The sequence below is a fragment of the Narcine bancroftii genome, chromosome 5 (genome assembly GCF_036971445.1).
Source record: "Narcine bancroftii isolate sNarBan1 chromosome 5, sNarBan1.hap1, whole genome shotgun sequence".
Lineage (NCBI taxonomy): Eukaryota > Metazoa > Chordata > Chondrichthyes > Torpediniformes > Narcinidae > Narcine > Narcine bancroftii.
The window spans coordinates 168,900,753-168,917,610 of record NC_091473.1 but is presented as its reverse complement, the minus strand read 5'-3'; the positions used below and the strand labels follow the sequence as shown (position 1 = coordinate 168,917,610).

Here is a 16,858-nt window from a genome sequence, read left to right as displayed (position 1 = left end):
CGTTTCAAGTGGAGCAACAGTTCACCTGTGTATCTGCAGAAGTATCCACTGCATCCTGTGCTCCCTTTGTGGCCTTCTCTGCATCGGAGAGACCATTCACTGTCTGAGAGATTGCTTCACTTTGTACCTTTGCTCTGCCTGCATCAGTGACCGGGATGTCCCATGGCCCAACCACTTCAATTCCCCGGTCCTCTTCCATGCTCTCACATGTCTGTCCATGGCCTCATGTATTATCCCACCAAGACTACCTGTAAATTAGAGCAACAACAATTGGGCACTCTCCAACTGGATGGCATTAATATCAACCTCTATGGTTTCTGCCAGCCTATTCTCCGTACTCCCTCCCTTCCCTTTGTCTTCTCCAGCTCTTCACCCACCTTCCCTCTCCATTCACAGAGTCATCCCTCCTCTCCCTGCTCACTGGTATGCCCTCACTCCCTTATCCACTTATTACCTCCTGTCTTTGGAACAGCGCTCCTCCCCCTGCCCCTCCACCCCACCATTTTGTTCGGACACCTGCCCACTTTGTTTAAACCTTGATGAAGGGCTCAAGCCCAAAACGTTCATTATTTAATCTTTATCTTTGCTATATAAAGTACACTGTTTGACCAGCTGAGTTTCTCCAGCATTACTGGTACTGTAATGTATCTTCCTTAGTAGGTTCCAAATCTCTAATGCAGAGACATGCAGCAGGGTCAGAATAAAATACACAGGGAATACAGATCCACAAAGAAACTTTGGCTGATGTGCTTGTGCACAACAATACCCATATTATCAAACATTTGTGCAGTCTCATCACATTTTATTTATATACTCTACAAATATACTTGCAACAATACACTTTACCTGGCAATGAGAAACTTATTCAGGTATGTTTTGTCCTCAGAAAGTGATGCTCATTTGGAGGTTAATTAAGGATAAGGCATGCACAATGAATGGTTAGGCACAAAGGACCCATGTGGAATGGTGAAACCTCTGAAGGTGGCAACTCAGATAGATTGGTAAAGAAGATCTATGGGTGCTAGCATTCATTTGCTAATGCATTGAATACAAGGGCAGGGAGGTTATGATACCATTTTGTAAAACATTGTTGAGGGTGCATCTCAGTTGTCACAATCTCGATAAGATGTGAGGAGTGCGTAGAGGAGATTCATCAGGATGTCTCCTGATATGGAATGTCTCAAATTTGTTTTGTTTGGTGTGTAGGAAGAGGATGAGGGGTGGTCTCATAGAGTTATGAGGGGCATAGTGATCAAACTTGTCCTATGGCAGAAGTATCTATAATCAGAGGGCAGAGATCTAAGGTTAGGAGTAAGTGATCAGAGGGAAGTTTTTTTTCACCCAGAACCCAATTGGAATTTTGAAAGAACTGCCTGAGTGGGTTTCGTGGAGGCAGAAATTTTCACAACATTTGAGTCATCAGGGCACCGTAGACTACAGACCAAGTAGTGGTAAAAGGGATTGGCACAGGTGGGCACTTGGATGGCTGTCCTTCCGAACTGCATGATTCCATTACTCTATATATCAAGTACGGATCATTGCCATTTCATTAATCTCAAGACCATTTTTAACAACGTCGTCGAAAGTGTCATTGGTCCAGCTATCAAGTAACACCAATTCTTCTGTAATCTCACCCACTAGTGCTTTAACTCTGTGCTCCAGAACATCATTACAGCTTCAAACATGAACCCAAGAGTTAAATTTCAGGTGTGAGATGAGAATGTTGTCATGAAATCAGTGATCATTTGGCTGAATGTGGCATGAAGAGGCCCTTGCAAAACTAAAGTCAATGGGAATGAAAGAGAAACATCGCCGACTGGAGACACAACTTGCTCTGGGGAAGAGAGATGTGGTTGAACAAGGTTAATTGTTCCACCCTCAGTACATCTGTGCAGGAGTTCATCAAGCATTTTCCTCCTCCATATCAAAGCCATAAAGCTGGTAGTTAAATGTTAACTTCAAATTGTCCCGTGTGTAGTAGTTGAGTGGTAGATTCTGTGTGGAGATGAAGTGTGGAGATGAAGTGTGGAGAATAGGTTACAAGGGAAATTAATGGGGAAATAGGGATATTCTGTGAGCTAATTTGAACCTGGTGGGCTAAAATAGCTTTGTCCTATGTCAAAAGGACATAAAGGAATATTTGGAATGGTAGAAGGTAGATGGCTTCTCCCACGTTACACACTATCCCATCTTAAAAATAGTTTGCCGTTCGTTGAATGTCCCCAGGTTTATATCCTGTCGCTGTCTACCAATTAACCTTGTCGGACTATGCAGTGGTTCAGGATGGTGACGAACTGCCACTTTCTCAAGGCAGCTAAGGTTGGATAATAGATGATGGTCTTGATTTTGACAACTATGTTCCATAAATGAATATAAATATCCACTTCATCTGCCTTTGAAATCCACTATGTGGTCACACTTGCCTGTAAAAGTGTCATCTGAAAACTCCTGACTGTCATTTTTTTTTCCTCTTAGTCCCTTGAGGAGATTTTAATTTGTTTTTGGCTAAAACAGGAAATTTACAGTTACTGTGCACTAAACCAGCAGCGTAGGGCACGGGGTGTGCCATCCATTCTTGCTTGAGGCGCAACATCATGCTCCCTGAATGGAAAAAGTTGTTGAATATTCATTTTCAGAATAAGGAAGTGATGAAATGGATTTGGATCTAATTCCAGACCATGCAATAAGTTTAAAAAGCAGTGAAAGTAGAAAGCGTGTGTTGTAAGTGTGAGACTAAAGTAAAAATCCTTTTAGAATAATAAAAACATAACTCTGCAATTTATATTTTTCCCTGCTTCAAGAGACTTCTTGAGTCCACAAGACAAGGAAAATATTTTTACTGCAGATCATTTCCCTCTGTGGTACAGAAAATCAGTAGAGCAACTTCCAGGAACTTTTGTCTACTCAATTCCATTTAGTACAGGTTAGTGATTTTTGTCCACTTAGAAATATCTAAGCATGATTTAATTTTGAAATGTTTAATAAAGTTTACAAATAATACTTAAAATATTTGCATTAAGTGGATTTAAACTTTGACTGGTGAAATTCTTGATACGTAACTCATTCTTTTCTTCTCAAGATTTAACAACTATTTCCTGCTTGACCATGCTATTTCCATGACAGTTTATTTAAAATCATTGATCAGTTAAACCCCATTCAGCCACAGAATTCACAGGCAGTTCTATATTGCAATTACTTAATTGATTAAATACTATTATTATGACATATTATAATTAAATTTCAGTGCTGTACATGCATACAAAAACTTCAGAGAATCTTGATCTTTGACATTTTTGTGAGTCTTCACTGACTGAACTCAAGGACCCATCCCATACTTGTTACATGGAAATGTACTGGTATTTTAAGGAATCCATTTTGTGATTCTTTTTTAATTTTTTTTAATGAAAACTGTAAATTGGTGTTTGCATTTCCAACAATTTTATTTTAAGTGGTTTGGACAGAAGTCCTAACAAAAATTATGTTTGGAGACAACCAACTTGGAGTGTGCTTCCAGAGGAGTGGTACTGCTTGCTTTTTTCACAACTTCTATAAATTGCCCGCACAATTTGGTTTATATTAGCCAATTGTTGTATAGCTATCACCATTGTAAATGTTTATGTGGATCTCATCACTGCTGGCTGGTGCAAATGTACCATTTATCATTCAATAATTCCTTACATTGGTGCAATTAAATCATAAGATCAACATCAACATGCAGCTCCTGTTGTTTAGACTTTACAAGGGGCTGTATTGTGTTGGACCTAGCCTGCTCCCTGCACTTACTTTTTGCAGAAGTGGAGGGCTAAATGAGCTGGCCCTTCATACCTGAGAGACAACTTCGAGATGCATCAATGTTGATTTCTCCAATTTCCGTTAACCCTCCTACCTGGTCTACCCCTACCCCTCTGTGTCACTTCCACCAACTCCCTCCTTTCCTTCTCTTATCAAAGAGAGATTCTTCATAGCCCTCTGCCCTCTCCCTCCATCACTTCTCACCTTCTACCTTCCCACCTGTGTCCACCTGTTACCTCTTACTTGTTAACCTGTGTTCCTTTCCCTCCATCCTCTCTTCCACCCTCCACCTTTTTGCTGTCTACCCGATTTTCCACACTCCTGATGAAGGGCTCATGCCCGAAACCTGGTGACTTCTGTGTACTGCTCTAGACCCCAGCAGCTCCAGATTTTCTTGTTGGAGTAGCTACAAGTAAAGAGTCAAAGACAGGCAGTAAACTGATCAGACCACATCTCAAGAGTATGCACACAATCTCTGATAATGATAAGCCTTTAAAGGGTATTGAACTATTTTTAAATATCTCTCATGTATGTAATGCTTTTTAAATAATTTAAAACATTACACATTTTAAAAAATTGAGGTAAAAATATTAGCAAGCAATCAAAACATTAAAATAAAGTAAAATACCAGTATCTCAAGCATTTGCCTACAGTTCCCCTTTGGCGCTGTCAGTGACCACATTCAAATTAATCATTCACCCTTCTGCCATCATTCAACCTTGGCACACCCGCAGCATCCAGCCCCTCTCCTTGACATAACTGTACTCTTTCATTGGGCTGCATGAACTGACTTGTTATCTCCGTGCATTGACACATGATCTTATTACACTGATATCTGGCCCCAGCTTGTCTCAGATTTGTTTGAAAATAAGAAAACGTGCAGTCTTCTGATCCTGGATGCATTTCTGGGCAGAGCACAGAATGATGCTGAAATCCTTGAGAACACGGTTTCTTTGCTTAATTTATATTTGCATGCATGGTCCTTGGACTTTGGCATTCATTATACAGAGTGAAGTGCTTTCTTTACATATAATTCTGCTGCGTAGTTGCATCTTAGTTTTAAACAACAGGCCAGCTATAAATAAGTATAAACTGACCAGTTATAAATAAGTTTTATAACCATGTAAATCTAGAGGCATAAAGGCTTAATCATGATAACGAAGTATCAAATTATCAAACTGGCCTTCATTGTTTGATGTCAATGGAAAAGATAGATCAAAGGCATGTGACTGGCCTCGGCTCAGAACTAGATTTGCACCCAGTGAATCTACTGGTGGTACCTCAGTGTAAAGTTAAGCCTCTCAATAAATGAAGCATTTATCCTTAAAGTGTAATTTGAAAGTTGGTTCAGCATATCCCAAATTATGGCTGAGAAATTGATCATTGTAATGTCTGGAAAACCAATGTTGTGCAGAAGAAACATTGTGTAGAATCCCTGTACGCCAGTATTTTTTCTGGGATCTGTCCAAATAATCCTATCTATCAGCATTTGCACTGTACCCAAAATTTGTTTCTGGCAAGATTTCTTCCTCCCCGTTGCCATCAGATTCCTGAATAATCAATGAACCAAAGACAATGCCTTACTTTTCGTGCACTATTATTTTTTTATATATAGTAATGTTATAAGATGCTTATAATTTGAATGTTTGCTCTGTGATGTGCCACAAAACTCATTACTCGTTCAAGAAAATAAATTCTGATTCTGATTTTCAACCACTTTGGTTTCAATCAAGACTGGTGTTCATTACAGAATAAAAAGCAGTGTAATTATGCTGAAGGCTCAAACTGAATATTATACAGGTATAATGACCGTAATTTGGACTGAAGGATCAGTCATATCTTGGAATGGACATGTCGGAATTTATCCTGCACACGTGGAGTATTGAAGTCTAAAGAAAATTTTTAATCAAATCTTTTTCTCATTGTAGATTTTTGTTGTGTTTGACAAACTTCAACAGGGATACAGGGCATGTAAGAGCCAAAATGTACATACTTGATAGTCAGTGCTCCTAGTCCATAGGCTGGGCACAGCCATCTTGATTTCTGTCCAATGCATGAGTCTTGGTGGGTTCATGTATTGGAGTTCGGTTGGCGCATGTGTGGAGGGTTAGAATATTGGAGTTCAGTTGGCGCATGTACGAGAGTTAAACCCCTGACGATATTGAATTCGCATCCTTAGCTCTCGCGCATGCGCCAACTGAACTCCAATATGCAAACCCACTGCGCATGTACTAACAAAACTCCGATACGTGAACCCACTTAACCAAACTCCGATAAGCAAACCCACCGTGCATGCACCAACAGGACTCCAATACCGAACCCACTGTGCATTTGCACAGGAATCATAATGGCCATGCGCAGCCTATGGACCCTGGAAGGTTAACTAACAAGATAGATACGTACATTTTGGCTCTTAAATGCCCTGTATCCCTGCTATAGGTTGTCAAATACAACATAAACTGCGTAAATTTTATATATTTTTTCATATGTTTAAAAAAAAGGATGGATGCAAGTCGTAAACTATTAGCGAGTCAGACATATGGAATCTCTCATGCAGTTATAGGCAGAGTGCTGCTCCACTCTGCAAACAAATCTGAAGTGGAGTGACCAAAACTGGAATCCCAGTTTCTACAACACCTGCTGGTTTCAGGAGGTACCCACAATATTAAAGGGGCCACCAATGCTCGAAGAAATCCTGTGAAAAGAGAAGTGTTTGTATCTTTATCTGACCAGAAATTAGTTAAAAATTGACAAAAGGCATACGAAAGGAAGGGCTGTGTACTCCTTGCAAGAAATCGGTAGAGAAGTGACAATGAGAATGTGAGTACCCTCTCTGAATTCCTGTAATGTTGTGAGTGTCACACTGCACCTAAATTTCCCGTTTAGATTAGAAATGCTTAAATCTTCTCGAAAGAGATGCGCTTCACTTCTGAATGAAGCAACAAGGGTATCAGCAGGAAGAGGGCAGGATCCGGAAGCGTTTCTGAGAGTTGAGAGCATTGGACAGAACTGTGTTTTTCTGCAACTTAAGGTTTATCCAATGGGAAATTCAACTCCTAACACCTACTTTCTCTGAAACAGTGTAACATTATATAGCCTGGAAGTGCCATTTTGAAGAAAACATTTTTTATGGGGTCTTTTAAATGTTTCTGTATCTACTGCATGTTAGTATGATTTCATCGGCCTATGTGTTTAACATGTGTTATCTAACTGATGCTAATATCAATATAAAATAAAAGATTATTATGAAGATTTTAAAAAATAGCATCTGTTGCTCAAATAACTCTAATAACAAAATGTTCATTCTGTCACATTCCTGTTTCCCCATCACTAAGTTTCATACAATCTTGACAAAATGATCCTAAATAATGAAATTCAAATCAGAACTCAATTTCCACACACTGTGTTTAAAAAAAAATCAGATTGACCATATCCTGATTTATGGGGCAATTGAACAGGGGAAAACAGTAATAAAAACACCCTTGGTTAATGGAATCAAGATAGTAATCCAGTCTCATCTCCTTTAACCTCATTACCTTACTTCTCAGTTCTTTTTTTCCTTCATGTGATTCCTATCGTGCTCTAACTTTCTGAATTTCTTCTCCCCTTTCATGGCACCTGTCATGTGCATTGCTTTGAATTCATTACTACCCTTCAAAGCTTTGCAATTCTTTCCCTGCACCTCTACCATCTTTAGCCCAGTGCAGTGTTCCGGCATCTGTGACCTTCCTTATATTCCTGATATACCCCTTCCAAAGATGTAATCTTATGAACTGGAATTTTTTCACCCCTTCCGAATAGGTATGTCATGCAGGATGGGGAGCAGTTTACAGGAGAGAGAGAGGCAGGGAGATGACAATAGAAAGATAACAGCATGGTGCAAAAACTAGAATGCCTGGAAATCCTTGTATCACATTTTTAGGAATTGCAGGAGTGAGAGTACAGGTCCATAACATAAAATTTAATTTACTATTCTTTCAGGAGTTGTTTTATGATTTTTCAGGTTGTATGCCTCAAATAATAATTTAATTTGAGATATTATCTGATTGATCAGATTCAGATTTCAGATTTATTGTCAGAGTGCATACATGACATCACATACAACCCTGAGATTCCTTTGCCTGAAGGCCAGGCTGAATTACCACTTATTGGTAGTGTTAAAAAAAAAAACTACTCAATGTATACATGTAAACAAATAAACAAACTGTACAATACAGAGAGGAAAAAAAATAAAGTGCAAAAGTAAGTCTTTAAATGAGTCCCTGACTGAGTTTATTGTTGAGGAATCTGATGATGGAGGGGTAGCAACTGTTTCTGAACCTGGTGGTGTGAGTTTTGTGGCACCTACACCTCTTCACTGATGGTAGCAGTGAGAACAGTGTGTGCTGGGTAGTGTGGATCCTTGATAATCGCTGCTGCTCTCTGACTGCAGCGTTCTCTGTAGATGGTCTTGATGGTGGGGAGGGTTTTGCCTGTGATGTTCTGGGCTGTGTTCACTATCTTTTGTAGAGCTTTACACTCCCCATGCTAGACTATGCCCTGTGTTCTAATCACCTCAAACTATTTAGGTTCTGGCTTTGCCCACAGTGTACCAAACAGAAAGATACTCATCACATGTGCACTTTACGATGAGTAGAAGCCTGAAAATGAATGTAAGCAATGAATTGAATGGCACAGATGTGGTCAGTTGCCTGCAGTATATTGCACTAGAAATTGTCTCAATAGCACAGTCTCCCCTGTCCCATCAGTCCAACTAAAGATGCGAAATGTCTGTCCTATTTTTCTAGAGGACATGAGATTGTAAATCTGGTTCATCAGTTAGTGCTGTGAATATGTGGTCCGGTTTAGACAATCCTTATTTGGTTCTAAGTAGTCACAGAATAGCCTGTCATTGCCCTCGATTATTTTAAAAAATTCTGATCATTGTGCAAAAAGGTCAATGAGGTACTTTCCACACGGGTACTTGTGAATTGGGGAAAAAAATTACTTTGAATATGTACACAACATCGGCCCCCATTATTTGGTTCCAACAACACCTCGTGCGGTTAAACAATCAAACCACTTCTGAGCATTGCTCTGAAAGGTGGTTGCAAAAGATTTTCCTTTTTGAGTCCCTTTTACTTTGATACTAACAGGGCTATGATTAAATTTAATAGAGACAGAAAATAAAAGTAACGTTGTGACAGCCAGTACAACTGTACAACTTTTGGACAACAGGAAATCGCCCGTGGTTGCAGGTAAGAACGAGATTCTTATTATTCTACATATTTGTTTGTTTATTAGCTAAATTAATTGTGATTAGTCACATTAGGGAGGATGTCATCAATCTGTGCGTGCAGCTAAAAGTGGAATTTAAATGTGGTTTTGGCAAGAGAAGTTTTACCACAATATCTTCCATGTGCTTCAGTGAAATACAGTTCAAACTTTCCAGCAACTTTTAACAGTTCATCCCCAGCTTTTGGGCATGCCTCCTGTAGGAGCAAAGAAAAATACCATGAGGAGATGATGTTTGAAACAACGGGTAATTTATGAAAAAAAATGATGCACATCAGGAGACCAGTCAAAGCGGATCTCCTGAACGTGATTTTGGTACAGGTTTTGTATTCTCAATGGACACGTTTACAAAAACTTGATAACTTAGTTTTACTGTTTTGATTACAGAATGGGAGTTACAAATATCTAGTTACTGGCAAGATAAAGCTTGATTATAGAATAGAATGATGAATTTCCTGAAAGTTTAACTTGATAAACAATGAGTCCAAGTTTTTGTTACAACAATGGCTGCATCTTATGATTGCAACTTACTTTAACAATAAATCCAATTTCCAATTATACCAAAGGGTGTGTGCTATAACATAATTAATAATGTTCCTGAACCTTGGGGTCATCGCAGCGGTATTCCACAGCTCCACTTCTGGGCCTTTCTTCAGTTTTCTGTAACCACATTAGCACAACCCACATCCCTCTTTACATTATAGCCCTTACTATTCTTTCCCCTAAACACCTCCTAACATATTATTCAGCTACCCTCTCATTTTGACTGAGAAAGCTTGGCTTTTTTACTCCTCCTGCAGTGAACATCATTCTAAAACCTATATATCCTTTGGTCATCTCTGCTGATCTTGATGCCGGATACCCATATAAACTCTAAAATCTCTCACCATGCTTTCTACCCTAATACATAAAATGAAGTTAATGCTGTGGTGAGGATATCTGGCAAAATACTGAATTGTTCTGGAAATGAGCAACCATCAGTAAGGTTTTTGAGTTTCTGCACATCATGGCCTCAACCTTTTCTTAGCTACAGTCTATCTTCTTCTTGCAGATCCAGATAAACACTTTTCTTCTGCTCAAAAAATGGAAAATTTTAAAAAATATGTGATATCACAATATTCTGTACTGTGTTAATTAAGTCCTTTAAAACACTTTGTCAAATGTGCAGAATTTTCCTCCTCTGTAGTGCTTGCAATTAGAATATTAGAATAACATATGCAGGGTTAAACTCCCTTCTACAGTTTTCTGCTCTAATTCCATGGGCTTCCTTTTTAAAAAATTTTGCCCTGAATTGCAGGGGTTATGGGCTTTATTTTATACAACAAAAGCAACTCGCTGCTCTCACAGACATATTGGTGCTAAATGATCAAAGGGTATTGATAGCAATATTTCCTGCCAAATCTGCTTTATGTTTTGGTCAAACTCGCATGGTCACTCTCATTCTGAACTCCCACCATTGCTACTGCTGTTGGTCTGAACTTAATAAGGACATTTATTATTACAAGCCTTGCTGGCCAAATTTATTTTTTCATTTCGGAGACAATTTCCACAAACATTACCTGCTCATCAGTTCTAGTAACCATAGTATCTTGAACGAGAGATGCGAATCAACGGGTGTGTAAACCAGCACATCTTACCTTGTGTGATCCAAGAATTTGCAATGCCAACAATTGATCTTTTTGTTTTGAATTGTTTCTACTGACCTCTGAATGCAGATTCCAATGGATAACTTTCCTGAATCTGTGACTCTTGGTTTGAAGTAGTTTTCCAGGTTATTTATAAAAGCTTTGTCAGAAGGGCATTAATTGTCTTCATTCATCTCCTTTTCTTTATGTCTCCTCATGATGGATCAGCTGGGTTACAAAGATTTTGCCATTTGTATTGGCTCTCTATCTCGATCTTTGTACCTATTGTACAAAATATCTTTATGCTATCCACTCCCTTTTTGACAACAAAAAAGTCTAATTTCTCACTTCCAGTTCTAATAAAATGTGGTTGACTTTACCATTAACTCCATGTTTCTCTTCACAAATGGTAGTTGACTTGCTGAATCATTCCAGTATATTAATAATTTATTTTTAAAAAATAATTTAACTTTAGACATACCTCACAGTAACAGGCCATTCCAGCCACCCAAATACACAAATTAACCCACAATCCCCATATGGTTTTGAATGGTGAGAGGAAACTAGAGCACTCGAAGGAAACCCAAGGAGAATGTAGAATGTAGAAACTCCTTACAGACACTTTGAAAGGAAAAAAATGGAAGATTAGATTATGATTTAAATGGTAAGCGATTGTAGTGTGCTGCCACGCAGAAGGACTTGGGAGTGTGTGCATGAATCGCAAAAGGTTGTTTTTCAGGGGCAGGAGGCTCTCATGAAAGGAAATGGAATGTTGGCCTTCATTGCTAGAGGGATTGAATTTAGGAGCAGGGAGGTTATGCTGTATCTATACAAGGTGCTGGTGAGGCCGAATCTGGATTACTATGCACAGTTCCTGTGCTGGCTTTGGAGGTGGTGCAAAGGAGGTTCACTTGATTGATTCTGGAGATGAAGGGGTTGGCCAATGAGGAGTGACTGAGTCATTTGGAAGTGGAAGTGGAGGAGGAACTACTTTTCTCAGAAGGTGGGAAATCAATGGAATTCGCTGCCGATTGAAGCAGAGGAGATTACCGTGGTAAATGTATTAAAGATAAAGTTAGATAGATTTTTAAATAGTTGGGGAATTACAGGATATCATCAAATCAGCCATGATCACTTTGAATGGTGGAGCCGGCTCGAAGGGCCAGATGATCTTCTCCTGCTCCTATTTCTTTTCTTCTTAAAGACCACCGTTTCTCAAGAAGATGGCGCAACCCCACCTTGTCAAGACCACTGGAAATGGGCAATGATCTTCATTCTGACAAATTGTGTTTAAACTCCCTATCATTACTTGGTCATTCCTACATAATGATGCACATAAATAACAAGTATTGCAGCCCCCAAATAATACATCATTACTATATTTGCATTATTTTAACACATCTGTTTACAATGAGCTCAGTGAGAGTGTAACTCTGCATTTTTGAGCTTTATTGAATAGAAATCAATTTACAGGGTCATTAATTTTCTGTTGCACAGCACACCCAATGAATTCTACAATGTTATTAAGTGCCTTGTGATGCTTTCACATCAATGCATTTGAGAGATAGATTGCCGGCGTGATCACTGAACAGCACCTTTAAGCTTCCCTCATATTGACACTGGAACTAGTTTAATGATATGGAAAAGTAATTCCATCAATGCAGTTGGAGCCCCTGTTGCACTCTTACATTTCTGTCCTTCCCAGTATCTTGCCCTATGAAATTGACACTAACAACTATACAATAAGAGTTTATGTAAAAGAACCAAAGAATGTTACAGTTAATTATGACCTGGAAGAGGACCAAAATACAGTAAAACCCCCCCATAATCCCAAATTCCAGCAACAGGCAGCCTCATGCAACCAGCAAAAAACAAAAAAAAAGGTTAAAAAAATATGGAAGTTTAAAACTGGTGCTCCTTGTCATTAGTTCACCAATCACGCAACACGCAATCTCAAGCAAACAGAAAATAGCTGGCATCTACCAATTCCCATAGATTCCAGATACCAGGTTTTTCTTTTTAATTGTGTTCGTTCTCCTGTGCCTGTTTCTGATAAAAATGCCTCAAAAAATAACAGTTTGTAGTTTGACTTCTCACAATCTCATCCTTCAGCCACTATTCGGGCTGTCTCCAGCTTTAGGTAAAGGGTTCCAGAATTTGATGTGCAAAATTTAATCACAAATCTCTCTCCATCTAATTAATTTGTCTGAGCCTCATCACGTGTGCTGATACTGAGATGTACTAAGTGGGTAGACAATTTTATGTTCGCATTGTGCTTTCATCTCAGAGGACTCAAAAAAAACCCAGCAGCAAAACAGAAATTCACCCAAAACAATGGTTACTAAAACAAAAATATTTTAATTTACTTCATACATAATAATAAGATCAATATTTAACTTGTTACTATTAACTTAACAACCCCCTTCTAATTCTAAGCACACATGTATGTAATGTTTATGTGTTCAGGAAAGTTCTTTGTTTCACTGTCCAATCATTCACTCCAAGTTCATTGCTATCAGGCAATTTTCTATACTGTGCACAGATTTTTACTTTTATAATTTTCACCAGACTCTGATGCTTTAACTTAAATTGTTACTACTCAGGAAGGTCTTTGTTGGTTTCAGAGAGATATTGTTCATTGGACACACACAAATTGATCTCCTTCAATCAGCTACTTCAGTGTCTTGGTGAAGAAACTTGCCCCTTGTGGGTTTTTCCAAAAGATATTCCCTTCTTCCAGCTTACCACAAAGAGTTCTTCCTTTTCCCTTATTTCAGCAAAAGCCCATTAACCAGCCACAGCCTCTTGTAATTGACTACAAGGGTTTAGAATAGGCTGAACTCAGAACTCAAAACCCATCTTCAAATGGGGTCTTGCAGCAGGTCTGCAAACTTGCAGTCTTCAACACCAGCTGCTGCAGTAAACTGTCTCTCTCTCTGTTTGCAAAACCACATGACCCCTCTTAGAATAGCAACGTTCAACTAGCAATTTAAACTTCTGGCACCAGTCTTAATAGCAACAGCTTTTCAATTCTTGAGCCTGGTCCCTGTCCAAACCTGCTGTCCAATTAACATGTATTTGTGAAAACTTTCTCCAAAGTAAAAATTATCTCTGTAAAACATTGTAGTCTTGAGGGTTCCACCTGCACAGGTTTTTGCATTCCAAATGAGATGTTTATTTGTGAAATGCAACTGAGATGTCTTTTTGTGAAGTGTGACCTAAACTCCCACAATCTAACCTTACCCCTTAAGATATATTTTATTCCATAATTATATTAACTTATTTCCGTAATTCGAAGCACACGTGTATGTAATGTTTATGCGTTCAGGAAAGTTCTTTGTTTCACTGTCCAATCATTCACTTTTCACTTCTCCAAGTTAGTTGCTATCAGGCAATTTTATATACTGTGCACAGATTTTAACTTTTATAATTTTCACCAGACTCTGGTGCTTTAACTTAAATTGTTACTACTCAGGAAGGTTTTTGTTGGTTTCAGAGAGATATTGTTCGTTATGCTTTGCATATTCAATGAAAGCAGGTCGGCAAGCTAGCATAACATCACCTGAGTTATAAAAACTTTTTTGAAATTTTTAAATACTGTTCCCAGATTTTTCTTCATCAAAATAATTGCAAACGCAGCAGATGCTTGAAATCAGAAAATAATTTTTTTTTAAAAGTGAAGTGTGGGAAACGAATATATTTTTTTCAAACCAATGGCTTTTCATTAGAACTAATATCTAATTGCTTATTGTTGCTGATGGCTTGTGCTTGGTGCTTAAATACCTTTTGTTACAGATCACCCAGTGTCGCCTTGCTAGTAAGTGTTGTTCCAATTCAAAATGGGAAGGGGCGGTTGGTTGGAAATGTTGGTTAGGAGTGCCTGCAGGCCTCATAGGACATAAAGCCATTAACCGAATAGGTCAAAACAAATTCCATGCATGAAATAGCTGAAAAAATTTAGATGCTGGCAATGTCACAGTCAGCAGCTTTGCCAGGTCAAAACAAATTCCATGCATGAAATAGCTGAAAAAATGTAGATGCTGGCAATGTCACACTCAGCAGCTTTGCCAGGCTATCAGAGTTGTCAGGACATTCCGAAATATTCAAATGCTGCCATATCATTGAAGAATTAAAAATATATTTTTTAATTCTAAAAAAAATGGAAGCACCTAGAACATTTTAAAAATATTGAAAGAATCAAACAAACTTGAGAAATTCATAAACATGCCGATTGCCTTCTAATTGCCTTTTCCTTGCAGCTGTTCTTTCCTTTCAAATAGATGAACTCGCGACAGAGTTCGTTTCACAGGACTAACCTTGTGGAGGATCAATGGGCAGATTTCCCAGCTGAATCGATGGGAAGTTTAGAGCACAGCTATCAAATTATTGGTGAAGCATGGCCAATTTGTTTATTACTCCTATGTTTGCATCGGAGCCACAAACATCCAAACATTTCCAGTGAATTAAAAAGTGGGATGTGCTAGCAAGTTGCTACACGATCAGTTTCAAGACAATTCAATAAGTTCAAGTTCATTAATCGTACAATTGTAAATACAACTGGGTGAAACAGCATTCTTCTGTTCTCGGTGTAAAAACATGCAAACACATATGAAGACATGATACGCATACAGTATTTGCAACCAATTTATTTATATAAAAATAAATAAATATTTATTCTCAGAGTGATCGTATGAGTAATTCATCAGCCATTCAGGTGTCTCACTGCCGTGGGAAGAAGTTGTTTCTCAGCCTGTGGTTCTGGCTCCGATACTTCTACATTTCTTTCCCGACGGGATGACTTGAAAGGTGCTGTGTGCGGGTGGCTGGTACCCTTAATGATTTTGTGAGCCCTCTTCAGACAACAATCCCAGTAGATTGTGCCGATGGTGGGGGAGGGAGACCCTTGTGATCCTTTCTGCTGTTGTTGTGGTCCTGTGGATTGACCTCTGGTCCAATTCTCCTCACATACTGGGATGCAGTCACCCGGGAGGCTCATGATAGAACTCCTGTAGAAAGTTGACTGGATGGTTGCTGGTAGTCTTCTTTGCCTCGGTCTTCTCAAGAAGTGTAGTCGCTGTTGTACTTTTCTGATAAGTGAAGCGATGTTTATCCAGGATGGGTCACTACTTAAGTGGACTCCAAGGAACTTGGTGCGGTCTGCTCTCTCTTCTCTGCAGAGTTATTGATATGTTGTGGAGAGTGGTCCTCCCTAATCCTCCTAAAGTCCACACGCACCTCCTTTGTCTTATCCACACTGAGGTTAAGGGTTGTTATTCTCGCACATAACACAATATTTTCCATCTCTTGTCTCTAGTGCGACTTGTTGCTGATGACACCAACTATGGCCGTGTTACCTGCAAACTGTTAGAGCTGGATCTGGCATTACAGTTGTGGGTCAGTAGCGTGAATAGGAGCGGGCTGAGAACACACCCCAGAAGTGCTCAGCATAACAGTGCTCGACATTCTGCTACCGAACTGGACAGACTGTGGTCGTTCTGTTAGGAAGTCCAGAATCCAGTTACAGAGAGGGGTTTTAAGTCCCAGTGAGGACAACTTCTTCACCCAGCCTCTGGGGAATGACCATATTAAATGCCGAGCTGAAGTTAATGAACAACAGCCTGGTGAATGAGGCATTGTTCTCTAGGTGGATCAGGACAGAGTGGAGGGACAAGGTTACAATATCATCAGTGGAACGGTTCCAATAATTGGATGAAGTGAATCTTACACCAATTAACTAATTTTCCTGAGAGTTTTTCCTGAGAGCAGACATATAAAAAAATTATGCTGACCTACATGTGGAACATTTTGTTTTAACTTTAAAAGAAACAAATAAAACAACTTCAAAAACCTACTTAAAGAAAAGCATTTTTACATGTTTCACATATTAAACTCCATGCCAACAACAAACTTTAACCACCTATTTTGCTTTCAGGACGCAGTATTTGCATTTCAAAATGTGCAAGTAGACTGATGGCCAATCCCAGCTATCAGTGGGATCTGTTCATCAGTAGTCTGACAGTGAAGAAAAAAGCTAGAAGGGAAAAAAATGGCAAATGGAATATGTACAATTGCATGAAACAAAATTAAGATGTTGTTAAAGTAAAGCTTGTACAAATCTATAAACACTGCAGGGTCACCAGCAAAATTGCCTTTGGAGATTTAACCTA

The 16,858-nt window shown here is 38.9% G+C and overlaps 1 protein-coding gene across 22 annotated transcripts in view; it reads left to right on the top strand.

The window, feature by feature from the left end:
- cacna2d3a (calcium channel, voltage-dependent, alpha 2/delta subunit 3a) overlaps positions 1-16,858 on the top strand; it is a 732,424-nt gene that overhangs the window by 550,972 nt on the left and 164,594 nt on the right. For 20 of the 22 annotated variants that reach the window (XR_011358017.1, XR_011358016.1, XR_011358018.1 and 17 more), the window contains 2 exons: positions 2,802-2,923; positions 8,949-9,029. Coding sequence is in view for 18 of the 22 variants with exons in the window: in XM_069939674.1 (XP_069795775.1) it covers positions 2,802-2,923; positions 8,949-9,029 (203 nt within the window). In the remaining 4 variants the exon portion in view is untranslated. Of the gene's footprint in view, positions 1-2,801; positions 2,924-8,948; positions 9,030-14,950; positions 15,327-16,858 lie in introns of those variants that run through there. The other 2 variants (XM_069939688.1, XM_069939684.1) reach the window with 2 other exon arrangements.